The sequence below is a fragment of the Acinonyx jubatus genome, chromosome C2 (genome assembly GCF_027475565.1).
Source record: "Acinonyx jubatus isolate Ajub_Pintada_27869175 chromosome C2, VMU_Ajub_asm_v1.0, whole genome shotgun sequence".
NCBI classification, from domain to species: Eukaryota; Metazoa; Chordata; class Mammalia; order Carnivora; family Felidae; genus Acinonyx; species Acinonyx jubatus.
The window spans coordinates 96621270-96645771 of record NC_069384.1 but is presented as its reverse complement, the minus strand read 5'-3'; the positions used below and the strand labels follow the sequence as shown (position 1 = coordinate 96645771).

Sequence of the window (24502 nt, the reverse complement as noted above, 5' to 3'; positions counted from 1 at the left end):
TGCACGAGGCTTCTTGTTACAGCCAGGGTCTCTTTTGCCATTTGAACGTAAAGTACTTAACACTTCCTACTTCTCCTCTACGCTCACTTGCAATCAAACTAGTAACAAAAATAGAAATAAAGGTTATATATATTTTGATAATCCATCAATTACTCTTTTCAGTAGCTTAAATATACTAAGGATATTTAGATTTTTTTCTCATTAGCTAATATTCCAACTTGAGAATCAAGTAATACTTATGTTACCAGTACTTTGCAGATCCTTGGCATTTAAATGAACAGTAAGTCAAGAAAAACAAAAATGAAACAAAAAAGCAGGGTTCCCTTTGCAGGTGTTATTTAAGCTATATAATCCCTTAACTACTTTCCCACATAATGATTTTCATTTCCTATTTTATTTTTGTAGCAAGAATATTTCCTTTTGTAGCAAGAATATTTGTAGCAAGGATAATTTACAGAACATCATTTCATCCTTTTGCTATCTCCTGAGCTTGTCTCACTAATGAGTGTATTGGTTCTATGTTACTTACATTCACCAGGGCACTAAAATCTTCCAGCCATTTCAGGACTGAACATAGGAGTTCTGAGCTTATCAAAGTTAACTTTCTGATTTGGGTCTTTCCCAGTGATTTTTGTCCCATTTTATTATTTTTAAAAATTTTGTAATGACATTCTAAGTTTGTTTTAAGATGCCTGTCAATTTGAATCATTGTGCTGATGATTTATCATTTTTGCCCAATATTAAATGGCAAATAGAAACACCATTTATGATCATAAACACCATTTATGATCATAATCGGACAGCGATCTATTTACTTCCTTATGTGTCAAGCACATTTAACCTCTGCCTTTACAATTCCTTTCTGGTATCACTGCAGATCTAGCTTTCTTCTGTTCCTATGCTCTTTCCATTATAACATCTTGTTTTTCAAGTACCAAACACTGAAAGGTTTTCGGATGGAATGAGAAAAGAAAATATGCACATTTATCTCAATCCTGGGACCATTTTAACTGCTGTCGTATGCTACTTAAGGAAGTCATTTTCATAGATGATTAATAACAATAAAGTGTATCCTATGAATTCATTCCCTTTATAACCTGTTTTGATTTTTCCTTCCATGAGTATATGTAAGATAGAATCTATTTTTAAAATACAAGACTACCTTTCGAAGAAAAATTGTATAAATATGGGTTAAGATGGTATCAACATTAATTTGGTGAATTGTCACAAGATTATATACACTATGTAAATAAGCCAGTATTTGATAACAGTGGTTTATCTTCCTCTCTGAGTAGCATTAAATTGCCTATATAATGCATTGTTTTAGGAGGCAGGAGCGCATTCCCCATCTGCTCACAAAAAGTTTCAGCAGGAAGACAATCTCTGATTAAGTTATAATACGGTGCCAAAAGAACTAAATGCTGACAGTCTGAGAATAAAGTTTCCAACATCAAGTTGGTCTGGAAACTGCCCAAACTGGAGCATTACAGAAATCTTGCAGAAGTATCGAGCATTCTCAGTTCACAAGTGTTCTTAGTGCTAAGAAATATACTGTAATAGTGCTATGTATTAAGTAGTTAGGTTCAAACAATAAGTACTTGCGTTCTTCTAACAATGTAGTTGTCTTTAAGAAATACATAAATTGAAAGAAGAATATTTTCTTTAATTCTTAAATAACCAAGATTACTTGCTACTGAGATATATGCACCTGTTGGGCACTGCACAATTCTCAAATGTTGGAATCAGATTGGACCCTGCCCTCACTTCCTGTTGTATATTGATTTTCTTGTGGTACCTGCTTTTTCTCACAGCAATGGCCAAAATTCCAACCTCATAAAGATATGACATCATTGAAAGGAATAGGGCTTAATCTAGTGTGTTGGAATTGCAAACTACTTCAAGCTAGCATAGTTCACAGGGTCTAACAGATGTTTAGCATCACTATGTTCCTTTAGATGTTTAACATAACTCATGGCACCCATCTGAGTTTGCTGTGGGGACGCAGGGTGCCTAGGCACATAGCTTAGGAATTACAGTCTTAGTATCTTCTGGCTGAAATCCTAATTAAGCTACTTACTTTTAATTTTAAATGCCTTAAATCTACCCAATTCTTCTGACTGACAAAATAAACAGATCTATGCTTAAACTGGTGACTTTATCTATCTATATCTTCAGGTCTGCCCCAGAATACAACCTTGCATTCTATGGTTGTCCAATTTTTATAAAGAACCCAACTATGACAGGAAACTATCCTCAAAGGCAGTAACATCCACTCCTGTGATTCAGTGATTCTCAACAGCAAAACCTATCAGAACTTTCCAAGAGGAAAAAGAACCAAGGAGAACAGGTATCTTAAAAGATAGTATTTATTAGTATTTCATCTTGGGAGAAACTATTTTAATCCTTTTTCTTGTGATAATAATAAAAATAAATATTAAACCTTGATAGATGACACTGTGTTGTGGTCAAAGAACTGGAAACATAGGCATATATATTATGGATATTAATAGGGATATATGGGTGAGTGAGGCTTTTAAAATCTTTTTCAGGGGCGCCTGGGTGGCTCAGTCGGTTAAGCATCCGACGCTTGATTTGGGCTCAGGTTGTAATCTTGCAGTTTGTAAGTATGAGCTCTGCATGGGGCTCTGCACCGTCAGTGTGGAGCTTGCTCGGGATTCTCTCTCCCTCTCTCTCTCTGCCTCTCTCGCTCTCTCAAAATTAATAAACTTAAAAAAAATTGTCAAATAAGTTCTAGTTTTAAAAACACAAAATCTTCATCTTTTTAATGCATGCCCTTTTAATTCCATTTGAAATTTAACAAATTAAATTTGCTCAGTTGATTAAGCATCTGACTTTGACTCAGGTCATGATCTCAAAGTTCTTGAGTTCAAGCCCCTCCTCGGGCTCTGTGCTGACAGCTCAGAGCGTGGAGCCTGCTTCGGATTCTTTGTCTCCCTCTCTCTGCTCCTTCCCCCACCCCTCCCCACTCACAATGACGGTCTTTCTCTCTCTCTCTCAAAAATAAATAAACATTTAAAAAATTAACAAATTAAATATGATAATAATGATAAAATCAAGGCAAACTAATTTGTTTTCCTCTCAAAATAACTTCCACTTTCCCCAATTAAGAATCAGTGCCAAGGCTAATAAAATTTATCCATATGGTAAACCAGATCTATCATAACCACATACTTTAAACACAGTTTAAATTGTACTTTAGTGTTAAAACATCAGATTATATATAAGTATATTAAAAGAAAAAACCTTAACGAAATTATTTTGTCTCTTTTAGAAATAACATTGAGGATATCATCTACTACTTCAGACAGGGTCCTCTTTATGATGAGCAGGAGAAATTTCTCTCTGTTCTTGCTATCAGAAAAGCTGAAAAACGGACTTTTGCCTTATCAATACTATATTGGTTTTTTTTTAATTTTTTTTTTTTTACATTTATTTATTTTTGAGAGATAGAGTGAGACAAAGTGAGAGTGGGGGAGGGGTAGAGAGAGGGGGAGACACAGAATCTGAAGCGGGCTCCAGGCTCTGAGCTGTCAGCACAGAGCCCGAGGAGGGGCTCGAACCCACAGACTGTGAGATCATGACCTGAGCTGAAGTCAGACACTCAACCGACTGAGCCACCCAGGCGCCCCTCGATACTAAATTGTGAAATAAGTTGCCTTTCCTTCCCTTCTTTGGCCACATTGAAAATAGTTAGAAAGTCAGCTTAAAACAGTTTCCATCATGCCTCCCTAATGACTAAATATGCCATTCCAAAACCACACCAAACTCAAAGAAAAAAAGAAACACAACACTGATGGTGTTACTTGATTCATTTTCTTCATTAACCCAATGATTTGTCAGAACATATTTTAATTAAGCTACTACGTATACATATACAGGCAGTGCATTTTAGAGTATTAATCACATCAAAATAGCTCTAATCTCATACATACAATGTAAATTCTTATGGTGAGGGTAGGAGAGATGTCTAGTGACATAGTCTATGCTACCAGTTAAGAGTGGTATCGATAAACTAATCTTTGCCATAAAAAGAAATCAAGCTGGATGGCATTATGGTTTTATTCAAATAAAACTTAACTATACATTTTTTTCTAGATTTAAACATTAAAATACTTTACCTGAAATATAAGTTATCTTAGCTACAGACAGAAACAAATACACACAAAGTAAATAAAAATGAAAGATTTGGGCACCCTGATATATACCGGGAAAGGAAGGGGGATGAATTAAGTTTTATATGAAAGACTGCACCCAATATGTAGAATAGGGATGTCCAACAGAAATATAACTCAAGCAACAAATGTCATTCATTGTAATTTTAAATTTCCTAGTGGCCACATTAGGAAAGTAAAAAGAAATACATGAAATCATTTTAGGAGTACAACCAAAATGTTACCATTTCAGTATGTAATTACTATAAAATACTTATTGCTGAGTTATTTTACATTCTTTTTCTTGTACTAAGTCTTCAAAATCTGGTGTATATTTTATACTTGGAGTACAACTCAATTTGAACCAACCATATTTTAAGTATTCAACAACAACACGTGGCTAGTAATTATTAAATAGTACGTGGCTAGTAATTATTTGTCTCCAAATCTGGAGACAATGAAAAACTTGACACTAAGTGACTCGACCGTATAAGGAAAAGGTATCCTTAATCTGACCTACACACAGTTCTTATTTTCCCATCAAAAATACTGTTTTATACTTAGGTTCTGTAAGTAAGCAATATGAAAAACATATTTTCAAATTATAATTTTACAAAAAGCTTTTTTTTTTTTTTTTTATATTTTTGAGAGAGAGAGAGAGAGAAAGAGAGAGAGAGGGGGGGAGAGAAAGGGAGAGAACACGACCGAGCAGGGGAGGGGCAGAGAGTGAGGGAGACTGAGAAACTGAAGCAGGCTCCAGGTTCCAAGTTGTCAGTGCAGAGCCCGATGCAGGGCTTGAACCCGCGAACTGTGAGATCATGACCTGAGCCAGTCTGTCGCCCAACTAACTGAGTCACCAAAAGGTTTTTATCAAGTCAAATAACAGGAAAAGAAATTGAAAATATACTCTAAAGCTAAAGAGAAGAGACTCCAAAGAACTTAGTTTCAAAAGCATAAAAGTGATAAAAAGATGAATGCTAAGGAAACAGCATTTGTGTCAATTCACTTTTTGGAAGTGTTTTAAGCTTTAAAGAGTACACTAAAACAGACCTGAGATAGCCTAGAGGTTTTCACTAGAAGGAAATAAAGTGGCAATTATCACATGGTATTCAGATTTATACGTAACATACATTTTAATCATAATAAATTATGTGCACCTCACCTTAATGAAAGCTGCTCTCAGTGTCTGAGCTGCAGACAGGTTTACTCGTTCTAGCTGTAATAAAAATTTTAAATCACTGTTAATATCAATTTTCTTAGAAAAAGCACATTTCTGATATCCCACTCTATAGTAATCACACTGATACATCCATCATTTGATTAACAAAAACACTTGCTAATTATTCTAAATCACCATAATTCTTCAAATACACAGGCTATCTAAAATTTTCATTAGAGACCATGAGAAATTAAGGAATATATAGGAGTTTTTCACTGAGAAGAGAAGAGAAGAGAAGAGAAGAGAAGAGAAGAGAAGAGAAGAGAAGAGAAGAGAAGAGAAGAAAAACACACTGGGGACACCTGAGTGGCTCAGTTGGTTGAACTTCTGACTCTTGATTTTGAGTCAGGTCATGAACTCAGGGTCGTGAGATCAAGTCCAGCATAGGGCTCCCTGCTGGGCATGGAGCCTGCTTAGGATTCTTTCTCCCTCTCCCTGCTCTCTCTCAAAATAACAAAAACAAAAACGAAAAAAACGAAGACAAGCTCTACTTTAAGAGCAGATTTAAAATAAGCATAGAATACAAAATAATATTAAGTCTCTACAGAAAGAATAAACATATTTACTTCAATTATTGAAAATGGGATTCAAGATCAATTCTCAATAGTCTATTGCAAGTACATGGTAAGTTGGGTGTGCACCGAACATAAAATGATCAATACCAAGAAAACATTTATTTAAGATTCTTTGCATTTTACTCCTTTTTAATTATTTTACAATTCCTCAGCCAGGAATTAAGCTGACGTTAGTATATTTTATTAATTAGAAAATAGCACCGATAAAAGGTTTGATACTAAATAAAGACTGTGGATCATCTGTCTTCTATGTTACCGGGATTAAAAAAAAAGTTACCTAAAATACGGTCTCAAAAGTTGAATTCCAAAGCTTTTAATTTTAGTATCAAAATGTGAGGTTTACAATTATGGAAAATAAGTGTCCTTATTATATACTTTATAGAATTCATTTTTCAGTGAGCCAAAAATAAATAAATAAATAAATAAAATTTCATTAAAAAAAAAAAAAAAAAGCCATTTGCTGGGGCACCTGGGTGGCTCAGTCGGTTAAGCATCTGACTTTGGCTCAGGTCATGATCTTGTAGTCTGTCAGTTCAAGCCCCGCATCGAGCTCTGTGCTGACAGCTCAGAGCCTGGAGCCTGCTTCGGATTCTGTGTCTCCTCTCTCTCTGCCCCTTACATGCTCATGCTCTCTCAATAATAAATAAATGTTAAAAAAAAAAAAAAAAAAAAAAAGCCATTTGTTGAAGAGTTAGCTGCTAGGCTTAAAGTAACTACCTTCGGTTAAATTCATATTCCTTTGGTCTCTAAGGATTGGGCCAATTAACTCAGTAAAACTCAATGTGTATATATATGTGTATATGTGTGTGTGTGTGTATATTTTTAAGCTTTATATTTAAAAAAAATTATTAATGTCCATATCTGAGAGAGAGTACAAGTGGGGGAGGGGCAGAGAGAGGGGGACAGAGGAACTAAAGCAGCTTCGCCCCACAGCAAGCAGCCCAATATGCAGCTTGAACTCACTAACTAAGACCATGACTTGAGCTGAAGTTGGACACTCAACTGACCAAGCCACCTAAGTATCCTAAAGTATATATTTTTTTACTGGGGACAATATTAAATGTTCAAAAACAATGTAACTTTTATAGATTTTTATGCAAGTGGAATATTTTTACAAAAACCTTATGAACATAGCATATTTTGCAGTAAATATTCCTTTCAATCCTTGGAGGCAATAAAATGTAACTTTGCCTTTATAAACAATATAAACATACATACATGTATTTAAGGAATGGCCTACACTTTATTTTCTAAACAAGACAGAAATGCCAAGAACCTTATCTCCCTACAAGTTATGCACCTGAAACATAAGGCAAAAACAACAAAATCTGCCAAGATAAATACTTTATCTCCAAAAATAAATAACAGACCATTTAATTCAGTATTTAGCTTGGCTTCTACAAATCCTGTAAAACTAACATCGCCGGGAAGATACAAGGGAACCACATAGGCAAATACAACAAAGAAGCAACTATGTAAGTTTATAAAATTAAAGAAAGTATGCTTCCAAAAATGAAAACTTCTTCCATGGAATTCATTTAATTATAATGAATACTACTTAAGATTAAAATAACAATACAGCTCTTCTCATCTCAAGTTCTTGTGCAAGGGAGGGAGAGGCAGGCAGACAGGATGAATGTTTTCCACTCTGATAGGAACCATTTCCTTATTTGGGTTTACACCACACTCTGACCTCTTTCAGCAAGTCAAAGGTCTGAGTCAGATGTGTACCTTCAAGTGTCAGCATTATTATCTCTTTCTGTACTGGTTGTTATGTGAAAGGGTCAAGGCAAGTAAAAGAGGCCCAGAAAATTCTGTGAAGAAGTAATAAAAGTACCAAGATAGACATCAGCATCTCTGGATTTCTAGATTGAGTTTACATAAGTGTATCTTAGAAAAGAAAAGGAAAAGTCAGGTATATACTAAATCAAATCTGTGAGCTGTGAAGCACCTCACCAGAACTCTGCTGGGAGTCATTTTGGGATACATTATATACCCACACAACTTGTAATAAACCCACTAGGCTTTATTACTCATATGATATCCACATTGCCCAGGGAATAGCAGGCATGCAGGCACATATATATTTTTTGAATTGAACTTAATCTCTCATCCATAAATTTATCTAAATTGTTCTTGAATCTATTTATAATTTCAGCCTGTAATACTCAGGCAGCAAGATATGTTTTTATCTTCCCGAATAAAAAGTGCTTCCTTTTTAGATCTTTCACTTGTGATAGATGATTTGATTATAAAATCATGTTCATCCTACCTTTCATGACAATGTAAGGTTCTGTTGTATCCTAATGACAATTAGCATTTACTTAGCACCTGTAATGAACTTTGTTATATACGGTATTTTTATAGAGTATCTCATCCTCACAATCTGTAACTAGCGATCATCATCTCTATTTTAAAAGGCAGAAATTCAGTTTGCATAAATTTACCCAATGTTCAGTAGCTGTAAGTACAGAGGCAGAATTCATAACAGTTCTGTCTGGTTCCAAAACCTATGCACAAGCCACTAATGCCACCCAGCCTCCCTGAATTCACCCTTTGCAGGCTGGCAGTCCCCCTATCATTGAACCTCTTCAACTACTTAAGAACTGACAAATTCCTGAGTTTCTACCATGTGTAAGGAGGTCAGTGTAACAGATACAAAGAAATAGATTATAGTCCTGGAACCCCAGAAGATCAATTTAAGTAAGCCACTACACGGACAGTGATGGGATCACTCACTATCAGTTGAAGTAGGAAAAAAGTCTTTATGAAAGAGAGATCTGAATGGTCCTAAAGAGGGTATCCTCTTAAAATCTTCTTCCTTGGCTATTCTCCCACTTATGTATTTCTTCAGGTTGGTAACACATGGGGGTGTAAAAACTGTATGTAAATTCAGAACAGAAAAGAATTTCCATTTTGTTTCCAATGCTTTCATTAATTAGCCCAGTTGCTTTTTCTAGCTTTTGAGATAACAGTTGTTGGCTAGGATATCTTTAATGAGCCAACATCCATCATTTCTTAGCTGTAATTGATAGTGCACACACCACATTTTGAATTCTAAGGAGGAGGAAAATATGATTACACCTTGATTAATGGATGTCTATCTGGACAAGGAGGGACTTTCCTTGGGGCTCAGCCATCTAGGATTTCCATGTCACCAGTAAAAGGGTAAAGGAAAAAAAAGAGCACGAGAGAAAGGGGCACATAATATCTCATTTCACCAAAAACATAAGGACAAGTGCCTCAAGTCCTACCTAGAGGGTTATGATAGGCTGGGTGAAGCTAACAGCAAGGCTCACCTCACATCCTGCCTACTCTCAGTTTTGTGAGCTCCTCCTGGAACTTATTTTTGATAGCTTCTGAGAGCACTTAGTACTAACTGCAAACTTCGCTTTAGAATGTTCATGAAAATATTTCAAAAGGTTACACATAATTTTGATTCCATAGAGAGCTCATTTATTACATTGGTCCCTTCAAAAGTTATTAGTTCTTTCCTATACTTCCTTTTCTACGTATCAACCCAGTCTCTTACACCCATAATTAAAAAAAAAAAAGAAAAAAATCCATTTAACCCTTTGGTTGCTCAAGTTTTACAGGTCTTGCATAAGACTTTTTTTCTTTTTTTAAATTTTGCTTCCTCAAAATCAAGCATGATTTCCCCCATGCTGACATCTTTCTCCCTTCCCCACAAAGACTACTGATCCTATTCTTTAAGGAACCAAACAGGGCCAGGACACCAGTATAAAAGGTACACTTCTTATGACTCAAATGAAAATGAGGTGAACCAGGTCAAAAAAAGAAAACAAACAAACAAACAAAAAACCAAACCCTAGGACAAAAGTAGATAGAATCAAGAGGCCACCTACTAACTTCTGTGCTGCCACACAGAAGACAAATGCAGTCATGTGTTTTACACATAATAAATGCAGTTAACTGTTTCTAAATTGATCCATTCCTGGGGTTGCCAAATTGTCCAGCAAAAAAGGTAAGCAAAGCCACCTAACTTTTACAAAAATGTCTCCTTAAGAATGGTCTACAGAAAATTACATGAAAGATTCCTGAATAACAGCTAATACTTCACTACATGCTTGGTACTATTCTTAGCACTACAATGTTTGAGGTCATTTACTTCACAGAGTTATGAAAAATAAACATGTTACTGGTTATCATTATCTTATAAATAATAAAAGAAGATAAGATTATACAGCCTAAGTAAGAGGCACAACGGTAATTCTTATGCACGATATCAAGTATGGTCACCTCTGGATGGTGGGATTTCAGGTAAAACCCAGGTCTTCACTGTCAAGATGTTTACCATGCTCAAATTTTGGAGTTTGATTTTTTTCTTCCAGTTAAAAAAAATTATACTTCACCTTAAAACAATTCCTCTACAAAGTCATATGAAGGGGTGCCTAGGTGGCTCAATCGGTTAAGCAACCAACTTAATGCTCAGGTCATCATCTCGCAGTTCGTGAGTTCGAGCCCCATGTCGGGCTCTGTGCTGACAGCTCGGAGCCTGGGGCTTGCTTCAGATTCTGTGTCTCCCTCTCTCTCTGTCCCTCCCCTGCTAGCACTTTGACTCTCTGTCTCTCAAAAATAAATAAACATTACAAAAATTAAAAAGAAATAATAAAAAGTCAAAGGAAAAATATGATACATGGTGTATCTTTTCCTGGAATGAAGAACTGAACTATACCTCTCGCCTCCTCCATACACAAAAATCAGTAGACAGTGATACAGTACCTGAGAATCTGATCTAAGACTTGTCATGAGGCTTCTATAAACTCATTATTTCATAATGCAACCAGGAGACCGATTACACAGTACATCTACAACACATGCAATATACTTGGGACTCTGAACTCTGCAGCAGCTGATTACATAAGAAGCCTACTCCTTTCTCAGCGGTCTTGGCATAGCTTCATTAAGTTTAGCAAGCATCAAACTCCCAGAATACCATAAATAACTTTGCTTTGTGAGCTGGAGTAACAGTATTAAAATTTCCCAGGTGTAAGGATGCCCTACTATCTAAAACTCTGTTCTACAAGATGACTTCCAGATTACCACTGTCACTACTATGGATGTAATGTCAAGGTGAGAATGCATCAGCTTTTAAACTTACAACACACTGTGGACAAAATTAAGTGCAGCTTTTAGCTTCAGAGGAAAACATTCATCTCTACTCTGATACTATTTTCTATAAGATTAATTCGACAACCATTTTATCTTTAAATCCTCATAGCACAGAAAAACAGAGCCAAACTAGATTCTAATTTTCCCATTAGTAGACTTGTGGAAAAATCTATGTTTGAACTATAGTTAAATATTAATGTTTAACTGATTAGGTATCTTATTTAGGATGTTACGTTAATATACTGGAATGTCAGAGAACAATGCCAGTATTGTATTCTTTCCAACCAAACACTGCACATTTAAAGGCACAATTATTTTATGCCATTCCTAAATCAAGCCCCAGATTTCATTCATATCTCTATCAGAGAGGAGACCTACTACCACTATTTCTAAAAGACTTTATTTCTGAATACTTGTTTATTTTTTAATTTTTTAATGTTTATTTTTGAGAGAGACAGAGATGGAGTGTGAGCAGGGGAGGGGCAGAGAGAAAGAGAGACAGAATCCGGAACAGGCTCTAGGCTCCGAGCTGTCAGCACAGAGCCCGACGCGGGGATCGAACTCACAAACCGTAAGATCATGACCCGAGTTGCAGTCGGACGCTCAACCGACTGAGCCACCCAGGCGCCCCTCTGAATACTTGTGTTCAAATAACATGACAAATAATTTGTATACAAAGCTTGATACCATGGTGTTAGATCATAAATTCGAGAACTAGACCCTGACAATTTGATATAGTATCTCTCAGTCAGCTACCTCTTGCCATTTCATTTTCAATTTCAGTTCTAACAACTAATTCTTGAACCAACTATGAATCATTTGGCAACATGTTCTAATTCTGGGCCCATTAACCCACATATTTTTTCAGATATCATCTGGCAAGAATCATTGCCTTTATTTCTGGAAAAGATTTACCAGTCCATTCATAGCCATTTCTTTTTCTTTCAAATTAATTTTTCTTACACATGAATAAATTAGAAAAGATGGATCAGTATCAATCCCAATAGTGCATTTTACCAGAATCTCATATCCTATGTAACTATTTTCCAAAGTGAAGATTCAAATAAAATCCATTTTCCATATGTAGGAAAAGATCACTCTAATTGTTAGAAAAAAAAAAAAGCTTCTCGAATTCCTCTTCACTAACTAGAGAGTCAAACAGAAGCTCTACAATACACATTGCCCTTCCTTCAAGTAAAGACTCAAAATACTGGATGAATATAGAAATGCCCCAAAACAACTTCGGCCAAAAGCCTACAGGGGTAGCTATATAGACCAGGAAAGAGAGAGCACCTCTGGGTAGAACTGCCATACTGCTTCTCGAAGTACCTGAGAAATTAAACACTAATCATCAACAAAGGTTACTCAACAGCTCTCAGTGACTATCTTCTTACCTCCTACATGGTACAAGGATAATTAAATGATGTATCTGCTTAAACATCTGTGCTCCCCACAATTCCTGAGGACAGGTATATTGCCTTTTTCTTCTCTACATCTCTAGGCCCTAGCAGGCTACTCAGCAAATAAATGGTTGACATTTAGTAAATATGTACTAAACAGAACTGAAGCATTTGCTTCTAACAATAACTGTAGTCTTGTAATAAATGGTAGGTATTAGAACAAATTGGTGGACTTACTGGAGTGTCGGTTATACTTGCAGAGATGGGTATATAACCAGACCTAAAAGAGTACCTCCATTGCTACCATGGTACCAGTGTAATAGGGACACGTTTTTCAAAAGATGCCTCCTATTGCTTCCTCTTTAGTAACAAAACTTCTAAATTTCCCAACATCCTTTGCAGGTAGGTGTGGCCATAAGACTAAGTCCTTGCCAATGAGATGTAAATGGAAGTCTTGTACAGGAATTCCAAAAAGGTTACTTTAAGGAAGCTGAATCAGCTAGAAAAAACACCTCACCCCCTGCTCCATTTTTTTTGTACCTTCCAGACAACTTAGAACACGATGAATGGAGAATCAGCAGCCCAAGCACTATGATACTGAGTCATAATAATACTAGCACTGGACCACTTACTGCCACAGTTTTTTCTGCAAGAGAAAGAACTTGTATCCAAGCCACTGTTTTTGAGTTTTCTTTTATCCTCACTGAACATAACACTATTTGACAAATAGCATTTGGAATTCCAAAGTGTATGTCTGAAATGGCAACTATGTCTGTGGTTTCCATGTTGAAGAGGATGAATCGTTCTCTATTGTCCCTAAGACTTAAGACCATAAATGCATCAAATACATGATCAATAAAACTAATAATATGGGAGAAATGGCTTTGAAACCCAGAATCTTACTCTAATATAAATACTTTACAAAAAGGAATAAAAAGTCCATGGAAATGGTGAGGGTTTCCAGGTTACAGTAGCAACAATAAGGTTAATGCTGTTGACAGCTTTATAATTAATTAAGTGCAAAAAACCCCACAACAACCAAAAACAAACAACAACAAAAAAACGCCTTAATTAAATGGACAGAAAGGCTGAAGCCACTAAATTTAGAGTCCTAGCTCTTAGTCCTAAGTAATTTCAGGAACGCAATTTTATGTAATAGGAACTTGGCTCACGATTAAAAGGAAGGGTGATTAAATTATCTGTAAGGAACTTCCAGCTCTGTAATTCTCTACAAATCTTAGCATATTAATATTAAATTAAAAGAAAAAGTGCAAATGTACTATTATTAACTTCTAGAAAATTCCTCAAATAAAAAAGCAACTACATCTGCTTTAGATACTAAAGCAATGGTATCTTCCCTTTATCAGTAGAAATATTTTAACACTACTAACTAGAATTCATCAGGATATTTTTGTGCCTGTTCTTCTGCTACCTAAAATGTGCTTATCCCCAACTCTTCAACTGTCTAAACCTTTTATTTATCTCTTTTCTATCATAGTGTATAGGTCTCATCTTCACTGAGGCTGGTCCTGACCCCTAAAGCAGGTCCCACCTGCTAGGTAACAACAGGGTTTTTTTGTTGTTTACCACAACTTCCATTTATATAATTACTTGCATTGTTTTGTTCACTATTTGTCTTTCCCTCTATAGTGAAACTTCCAGATGGGAAGCAATATGTCTAGGTTTTTTCTTCCCCCACTTTTTTTTTTTTTTTAATTTCTTTTTAACGTTTATTTCTGAGAGAGACAGAGCATGAGCAAGGGAGGGGCAGAGAGAGAGGGGGAGACACAGAATCTGAAGCAGGCTCCAGGCTCCGAGCTGTCAGCACAGAGCCCTATGCGGGGCCCAAACTCAGATCGTGAGATCATGACCTAAGCCAAAGTCGGATGCTTAACCAACTGAGCTATCCAGGTGCCCCATTCCCTCTATTTTATGTCCAGTCCTGGTACAATGTCTAACACATAGATGAAACTAATTTATGCACTTGTTACATGAAGGAATAAATGAATAAATGAAGCAGGCATCAAGAATTGCAGAGACCATATGAGGAAATGTTGACCGACTTACCTCATTAAACACAGGATACATGACTGCATAGAGGGGCATAGAAACCATGGAAGTGGTCTCAGCTTCATTCTTCATCTCTTCCATTGTCATCCTCATTCAAAAGCCAACTACAGTAGAAAAGGCAGTGCTAAAATGCAGAGGAATCTTCATTCACTGCAGTATTTCTTCTCTTTTTTGTGATAAAATAGGGCACAAAACATATACTGACCTGTTTAAAAGGGAAGAATGAACACAGATTTACTATACAAACACCAGTAACTTTCTTTCCCAGTCCCTATCTTATGAACAACTGATTTGTTAATATATCTTACTTATGAAGGTATCCCAGATCTGTGAGACATCTCTTCCTCCTCAGACTCAAGAATTTGCCCTTTCTTACAACAAGTTTCCCTTATTAGGTACTAATTCACAAAGCTGTGATTCAGGAACCCACTCATCTTCAACTGAGACAGTGCTTTCTGAAGCACCATGGAATAATCATGCATCTAATTCCACTACATACAATCAAAAAATACAAGGAAGTACCAACAAAATACATAATTATAACATTTATATGTAATATAAAGCTGTAACTATAGAGAACCACATTAACGGACTAAGAATAAGGAATTAAGGTGTTTAGATTAAAATATTTTTTTGCTAGTAGTTCATTGATTTTGTCACCTAAACACAGCCAAGCACCAGAGATTTACGACAAATCTTAAAACTGGGAAAATTCTATCAAATGTGGTCTATTTGGGGGGAAAATGTTTATTTAATTTTGCTAGTGGTACTTTTCATATCTTGGTCCCCAAATCTGGCACAAAAACTTAAGTACAGAGATCCACAGACCCTGATAGCTTGGAATTAAAATACTGAGGAGCACCTGGGTGGCTCAGGTGGTTAAGCATCTGAATTCAGCTCAGGTCCTGATCTCACAGTTTATGAGTTTGAGCCCAGAGACAGGCCTTGCGCTGACAGCTCAGAGCCTGGAGCTTGCTTCAGATTCTCTGTCTCCCTCTCTCTCTGCCCCTCCCCTGCTCACACTCTGTCTCTGTCTCTCAAAAATGGATAAACATTGAAAAAATAAAAAATAAACAAAATAAAATACTGAGAATTTGGGGTGCCTGGGTAGCTCAGTTGGTTGGGCATCCAACTCTTGGTTTCGGTCATGATCCCATGGTTTCATGAGCACAAGCCCTGCATTGATCTCCATGCTGACAGTGCGGAGCCTGCTTGGGATTCTCTGTCTCTCTCAAAATAAATAAAAACTTTAAGAATTTAACAATCTAAGAGGGAAATTTTGCCTTGAAGAGCTGAGGAAATATATTGGTTTTTAAGAGAAAGCAACTGTATTTATTTTCTTTGCTAGGCTAAAAAATGAGCCTAAGTGTAAAGTGAAAGAGTAATATTAGTGACATATTTTAAACAATATATATTAATATATATTTAAAAGCCATCAGTTTTGAATAATTTCTACCATTTACAAAGCATTTTCAGATTAGAAAACATTTTTCACATGCTTTTAGTCTTCACAATGTAACTATCTTACCTGACAGCAACTGCCATTCTAATTTTACAGATGGAAAAGCAGCTTCTGAGATGGTAAATGACTTGACCAAGAACACACATGCAGGGGCACAAGACTTAATCATAATACTTTCAATCCAGATCTGATAATTCCACATAAAAGAACTAAGTTTGAGCAGGAAACAAAGAACCTCAGCTCATCTACCCAGGAAAATACCCAGAAGTTATTCATTCACTGAAAAATGTATGTTTAGCACCTACTGTGTATAAGATGCAGTAGGGAGTGATCAGGATGTGACCCTAATCATTAAAAACTCATCTGGGCCAGACTGTGGAAGACCTAAGCAGTTTGAAAAATAAAATCAAAGGCCCGGAGTATGTATAGCTTCAAAAAGCTCTAATAACTTGTCCAATTTGAGAACTGCTTACTATCTATCCTTCCATATCCCTACAAGTGAAGCAGAACGCAATCCCTACTGAAACAATTTAGTCCCGTTTCTGGTAGTTATAAACACAGGAAGTTTTTCGTTTTTGAGCTAAAAGCTGCTCCCTGACTTCACAGAACCAAATAACTAAATAAAAATAAAAAGGCTAATTCCTAAGTTTTATCTCATAGGGTAACAGAAAAACATTACCTGATGAGATCATTTATTTAAGCAGACTGCTTTGGTCATACCATTAAAGATAGAACAGAGGAACACAAACTGAAGGGAAAACTTAAAACATCTAGTATGTTTATATAAAAGACCAACCAGATCTGAGCAAGTAACAAGAGGAAGTAGGTAAATATCAACTGTGGCCCTGTTGTTTCTATTTAACTACATAAATTTGGTATTCTACTTTTCCACTTTAGAAGTAAATTGTGGGGGCACCTGGGTGGCTCAGTCAGTTACGCGTCCAACTCTTGATTTTGACTCAGGTCATGATCTCACAGTTCTTGAGTTCGAACCCTGCGGTTGGGCTCTGCACTGACAGTGTGGAGCCTACTTGGGATTCTCTCTCTTTCCGTCTCTCCCTGCCCCTCCCCCACTTTCAGGCAGGCTCTCTCAAAATAAATAACATTATAAAAATAAATTGTGAATACTATTTCATATTAAACTTGGAACAAAAAAAGAGGGGCTGAAATGCAAGGATAGTCAAAATGAAAATGATGGACAGTGGATGCACTGTATAAACAATAACTGAAGGCATCAGTATCAATGAAAAAACAAGTGAGAAATAGCAGAACAGGGCCAACACTTGAAGAGTTATCTCATTACCTATACAGTATTAGACCTGGGACTAAATACAGAGCAGTGAACAAGACAAGACAGTCTCTGACCTCATGGAGCTTATCCAGTGAAAGGAAAGCCAGAAAACAAACAATTAGTATTACAAGGGAGAAGTCAGGATACTATATTGCAATGGGAGAATTGGGAGAGAGAACCAGTATCACAGAAACAAGGTGTTTCAAAGATAAGGTGGTCAAAAGTTTTAAATGTCCTGAGCATGGACAATAACTTAAAAAAAAATTATTTGATTTCTTAAAAAAAATTTAATGTTTATCTTTGAGAGAGAAAGCCAGAGCGCAAGTGGGGAGGGGCAGAGAGAGAGGGAGACACAGAATCTGAAGCAGGCTCTAGGCTCTGAGCTGTCTCGGGACTCACAAGCTGTGAGACCATGACCTGATCCGAACTCAGTAGCTTAACTGACTGAGCCACCCAGACTCCCCAAAATCATTCGATTTCTTGATGAGCTCACAAGTAACAAAGAGTAGTGTCACTTGTATACGGGGGGGGGGGGGGGGGGGGGGACGACCTGTAGGAGCTGACAGCTGGTAAGTCTAATGATCTCAGTAAAAAGGAAGTGAAAAATTAAAGTAGGCTCAATTGGATCATTTTTGTATTTTTCTCTTTTGAACATATGTGTATCCCTGCATATATAAAGGCAGATGGAAGTGATCAGTAAAAGTGGCTAGAGTCACTTTCAGGATTCTTGCTGGCATCCACCCATCTACCCCAATAAATCTGTTCAAACACTTAATTTTTTACCTTTTGTAAACAGCTGTATTGGATTTTTTTCCATTGTGTTTCATCAGTAGTATTGTCCCATGTCAGGAAATGTTCACTTGAGATATTTATGATTCAAACTGAAGAAAACACATGTATGTATTTCTCACCTCTAAAACTAACTATGCGGTACGATAGCTACTATTTATCATCACAAAGAAAGTATTATAGCAATATTATGAGTTAAAGAGGTGGCTAAAGAGGAGGCACACATTCACAAACTGGGGCCACTCATGGTTTCATCAGTGTTTACATGAGATTAAAAATCAACAATTTCAATTAGGTTTCTTAAATATTAAATTGTTCTGTCATTTTTAGTACAAGTTAAAAAATGCTGTCATTCCTTCTACAGGCTTCTTTATTTGAAAAGGTTCAATGAACAACCTGCAATTACTCCCATCAACAAAGAGCCTGTTACCCAAATAGCAAAGGTACTAAGCTGATCAAGGGCGGAGGGCTGAGACCCTGCCCCTTTGAGAAGGATGTTCCTTTCACAGTGGGTGTGGTCAGGCCCTGAGCAGATGGGCAGCACCTTAACAATTTCAGTTCTCTAGTGGCTACTGGTTTCTGAGGTGAGTGCGGATCATGTATGCATAGCCAACTGAAGATTAATAACTCCAAATCCCAAACCTGGAAAAGTCTTAAGAAGGCACCACATCCACCATCTAGTACAGTAGAAACCACAGTTCAAAAAAATGACTTGCCATGGTAGTAACTGCTAACTAACAATAAATAAAAATTTATTGTGGGTATGGTGGCAACATAACAACTACTTTGTTTCCCATTTCAAATGTGTTACATTGGGGGAAAAGTTTTGATTTCAAAGTAAGCTTTGTTTCACAAGGAATTAGTCACACATACACACACACACACACACACACACACACACACACACACACACAAAACCAAAACCAAAACCAAAAACAAACAAAAAAACCAAGAACCAGAACTATAAGACCAGTAACACAAAGGCAGGGGGGCAGAGAGAGAGGAAGAGAGAGATCCTAAGCAGACTCCATGCTGTCAGCACCGAGCCCAACTGGGGGCCTGATAATAACGAACAGGAGATTATGACCTGAGCTGAGATCAAGAGTGGGACACTTAACTGAGCCACCCAGGAGCCCCAAAAAGGTATACTTCTAAGCAAATTCTTCTTCAAAAACACCCTCTGTGATATGGGGCTACGAATACAAATAGAATATAAACAACCTATTCATTTATATTTTCTCATTTCCTTGAGTGATCAAAATAGCACTGCTAATCTCTAACACACAATGAATAAGTATTAAATATCTCTCTGCACTTAAGACCATTATTTGTTTAGAGTGAGGAGAAAACAAAAATAGGTTCTTGTCCATTCCACTGCAAAACGATTAGTCTTAGAGGATTTCTGCCCTGCCCTGCCCTGCCCAAAGAACCAACAGGAGTCTGTTCATTTAAAGAACTACACTCAGAAAGATCTCAAGGTTCAGAATCAGCAGTTCCTGAAAGAGTCTCATTTTAATCCATCTGGGCATGAGATAACTCTAGAGCTAAAGTTATTTACTCACAAATATAAGGAGTGGATAAATGGAAGTCCCTGGAACTGAAATACAAAGTTCTTAGGGAGAAAAAGAAAGCTCCTAAATAAATTCTACACTTAAAAACATTTGTGAGCAGGGGGTGACTGGGTGACTCAGTCAGTTGAGCATCTGACTCTGAATTGATTTTGGTCCAGGTCATGATCCCAGGGTCGTGGGATCGATCAAGCCCCACATCTGGCTCTGTGCTAAGTGTGGAGCCTGCTTGAGATTCTCTCTCTCTGCCCCCTCTCCCTGGCTTGCACTCCTCTAAAACAAAACAAAACAAAACAAAACAAAACAAAACAAAACAAAACAAACAAACAAAAACATTTGTAGGCAGGTCTATTTGCCTTGTTTTTCTCTATAGGCAATTCCAGAACTTAGTCCCCTCACCTGGTCTTAAATTCTTATAATTCCTTTCATTTCCTTTCTTAAAGAGGAAAGTTTTATTTATTTATTTTGCTTGGGTCTCCAGTCTCCTCATGAACACTTAGCTAAAAGAAATTTATTCATTCTAGCAAGAAGCAGATTCATGTTTATGTTACCACTTATAAATATATTTCTTTTTACCAATACAGACCTTAGTGCAGCAGATACATAGTAGACACTAATAAATGTTGAATGAAATTAATAAGAGATGGTCAATTTGTAAGTTAAACCAGCCTTGCTAATAGTTTTGAAATATCAAGCCTACCAAAACAAAACATACAAAGAAATCTAATTAATTCTATTAACAAAGATTTTAATTTACCGGTCACATTTACCAGTTTTCACTACTTCTCACTATCCCAAGCTCTTCCTAGTATAGTAAGCTAAGAGAATATTAGCATCAGATGATTGCAACTAAAATCAGAATTCCAAAAGAAATTTACATGAAAACCAAATCAAACTAGAGAAACAAAACAGTTGCAGATTATAAATTCTAATGTCTCATTTTTATTAAGGGTGAGAGGATGTATTTTAGACCATAGGACTTAATTGGCATATAACTTAATAGTTCACAAAATTCTCAAAGTGCAAGAATTTCCAACATAGATTAGCCTTGCTTTACATAGGAGCAAGATCCAAAAAGTATCAGCTTTTAGCAGAAAGCAAAACTTTCTCTAAGGGCAAGGGTGCATAAGTGGTGCAGTTCCTAAATGTTGGACAACCTAACCCATCACAGTCACTTCAGTGCTTATTAAAAACATTCCCAAGATGACTCAATCAGAATCTCCAAGAAAGGGTCCAGGAAGCTGTGTTTTGAGTAGACAACCCAGATGATTTTCGTGAACAGGACAGGCTGAAAAGCACTGGTATGGAAAGAACAGTGCCTAGAGAGTCAGAAAAACTAGTTGCCAAGGCGAGACTCAGGGAAGGGGCACAGGTAAAACTAAGTACCTGAGACAGGGCTTCTTTTTGGTTCTGACTTTGTGTAAGTTTCACTTAATCACTGGTTTGTTTTCCCAGCAGAAACAAAGAGGGGATAAAACTACATAATTTTAAATGCTTTGAAACTCCAAATTTCAGTGATAATAAAATTTTATTACTGCGATCTACCAGAGGTTCAAAAGTAATATCATGGGAAGCTAAAATTCTTTTTATTTTTTTTTTTAAATTTACATCCAAATTAGTTAGCATATAGTGCAACAATGATTTCAGGAGTAGATTTCCTTAGTGCCCCTTACCCATTTAGCCCATCCCCCCCTCCCACAACCCCTCCCATAACCCTCAGTTTGTTCTCCATATTTATGAGTCTCTTCTGTTTTGTCCCCTCCCTGTTTGTATATTATTTTTGTTTCCCTTCTCTTATGTTCATCTGTTTTGTCTCTTGAAGTCCTCATATGAGTGAAGTCATATGATTTTTGTCTTTCTGTGCCTAATTTCACAACATAATACCCTCCAGGAAACTAAATTTTTTTTTATCAGATCATAAAAACTATTTACAAATTCTAGTAAAGAGATCCTCCCCAATAGCTGGTTGATTCAAGGTTTCAAATACCTGACAACTCTTTGCTTTCTCTTAAGCACCTGGCATCATGAATCATATCCATCAGGCTCCTGGAGAAACTCGGTTTATTTTAAGGCTGTGTAGCTCAGTCTGGCCATTTTGCACAGCTGAAAAGGTGAGTCTTTGATATCGTAACCTATCGTTTAGGGCCTTCTCATCTCAAAATGTAACCACTTTTAAATGAGAGACTAAAGGTTTAGAGAAGAAAGCTAGGAAAAGGGGAGGCAGAGGAATAGGGTTAAGTAGAAGATCCTACTTAGATCAAAATAACCTTGAAGCCTTCAAGATAAAGCTACATCTCTCTCCTTCCTTTGCAAATTATATTGTCTAGAATTCACTCTCTTCCATATATAGTTTGCTTTTTTAGTAAGGTTATGTGGAACTCAACCTCCCTGAACATGTACTACGATCAGTTCAGTTTTTGCTGAATTTTGCAGTTAGGGACATCTATAAACAATCTCTTTTGGTTTGGTTTTTAGTGTTTACTTTGAGAGAGAGTGAGAATGCACACGTACGCGTGCACACACACGCAGGGGGAGAGGCAGAGAGAGAATCCCAAGCAGGCTCTATGTGGATAGTGCACTACTAGTGCAGAGCCTGATGTGGGGCTCAATCTCATGAACCACCGTGGGATCATGACCTGAGTTGAAATTAAGAGTCGTATGCTTAGGACTCAAGTCGTACACCTGACCCACCCTAAAGCCCCCAAACAATCTCTTGTTAATGGTAAGGGTAACATATGACACTTTGCCACCATATTTGTTTACATATATCAATATTTTTTCTGGACATCTTCAAAATATCAATGGAGAATTTGTTCAGAGCTATGGAAAAAAAGACCATTTAGGTATTAAGATCTGAAAACAAGGGCTCCAATTCTGGTACTATCATCATAAACCATCTTAGCTCTGAGCAAGTCACTTTACCTCTCCATGCTTTAGTTTCTTTAAAAAGCTGAGCTGTGGGGCGCCTGGGTGGCTTAGTCGGTTAAGTGTCCGACTTGGGCTCAGGTCAGATTCTCGCGGTTTGTGAGTTCAAGCCAGCCTGGAGCCTACTTCGGATTCTGTGTCTCCCTCGCTCTCTGCCCCTCCCCCACTCACGGTCTGTCTGTCTCTCTCTCAAAAATAAATGAACATTAAAAAATTAAAAAAAAAAAAGCTGAGCTGCACACTTGAAAGAGATATAGTTAGAATAAAAGATGAAGTAATTTCTAAATCAAACCATAAAGTCTCTATAATAAATACCTGTAATTTACTAAATATTATATTTTTGCACTTTTAAATAACTATTCAAAGAAAGTACGCATTCCACAATGAATTATCATTTCAATCAAATTTTTAAAGGCACCCTCTCTATCATAACACAATTTCCAGGTATCTAGTTGATACCACTATCTAGTTGAAGGACTCCAGCTACAGTTTTCTTAAAAATAAGATCAAAAAGGTAAGTGTTCATATCTCTGTAAACATTACTGACCAAACAAGCGTTTGATGAGCTATTAATTGAAAAGAGAGGTTCCAACTAAAACACCATCTGAAAGCTAAGATGTCTTTGAAAACAGGTAACACTGGCAAATTAGAATACAATCACCCATGAAGGAAAAATGCAAAATGTAAAAGTGCTCTAAATTTAACTCTATTACCTTTATCATTCTTTGTTAATTCTTATATGTCTGTCATACAGAGGTGTTCCATAACTAATAAGCAGACTTGGTTCTAAACATACACTTAAAAATCAGTCCCTTAAAGCTTACAATTTATTTTTCTATAGAGGATTGGCATTCTAAGAAACACTTCAAAATCCACAATGCTACCTAAAGGAAAACAGGATTAGGACTGTTTCCATTATACTTAGGTAACATTAATAGCACTGCCATTAGAGAGGTGGGTAATAAGCTTAGTGACTCTAGAACCAGACTTGCTTAGATTCATTCCTGATCTACCACTTACTAGATGGAGCGACCTGGGGCAAGTTATCTAACTAGTCTGAGCTACAGTTTTCTCATCTATGATAGGGGAATAATAGAACAGTCTCCCTCTGTTAAGGCTGATGTGAAGATTCAACAAGTTATTAGATACAGTGTTTAGAACAGTGCATGGCACATAGCAATTATTCAATATTAGCTATTACTATTACATTTTTATCTCAGATGAAATAACAGATCTCTTTCTAGAAATCAGGTCTCCTGCACAATCATCTAGCTAGGAGAATCAAGGACTCCTGAAAGCCAGATAAATAGTGAAGGATAAGTGATTCTAAGCCTCTTTAAAACGGTAGAAATGTTATTTGTTTTTCAAATAAAATATTTTATCAAGAGAGGTAAAACACACTAAACTGTTCATTCATCCAATAAACATATGAAGTAACTAGCTTCCTACCCCTCAGCCTCTCCCTCTCAGAGGAGCTCTTTAACAACTCTCCACAGTTGGAAAACCACTGCTCTAGACTATCAGGACACAAGCACAGTAAACACGGCATTATGAAGAACCAAGGGGAATGGTCCCAGAAGTAAGGGTTAGGTGTTGGCAAAAGCCTTTCTAAGCCCACATTTTTCCATAATTCAGTTCTCAATCTCTCACCAGTAAATTTACTCTTACTCTTGTCATATGCTTATGCATTTAAGAAACTTAAAATATTAAGACCCTCAAATTTTAAAGCTATACCAGCCATTATATATTATCTAGTCCAATTTTTATATTTTACAACTTAGAAAGAAATGCCCTTAGAAATTAACATTAAGAAACAAAACAGTGACAGACATTTTAAACAAATATGCTACTGAGCTACTCCAGCTTATCATACAGGTTATGTTAGTCTGCCAAATGAA

The 24502-nt window shown here is 36.6% G+C and overlaps 1 protein-coding gene across 1 annotated transcript in view; it reads right to left on the bottom strand.

The window, feature by feature from the left end:
- PDCD10 (programmed cell death 10) overlaps positions 1–24502 on the bottom strand; it is a 51890-nt gene that overhangs the window by 17622 nt on the left and 9766 nt on the right. Inside the window, exons 2-3 of the mRNA XM_015088531.3 lie at positions 14567–14774; positions 5335–5388 (exon numbers count right to left, since the gene is read on the bottom strand). Of these exons, the coding sequence (XP_014944017.1) occupies positions 5335–5388; positions 14567–14662 (150 nt within the window). The 5' untranslated portion in view covers positions 14663–14774. The remainder of the gene's footprint in view (positions 1–5334; positions 5389–14566; positions 14775–24502) is intronic.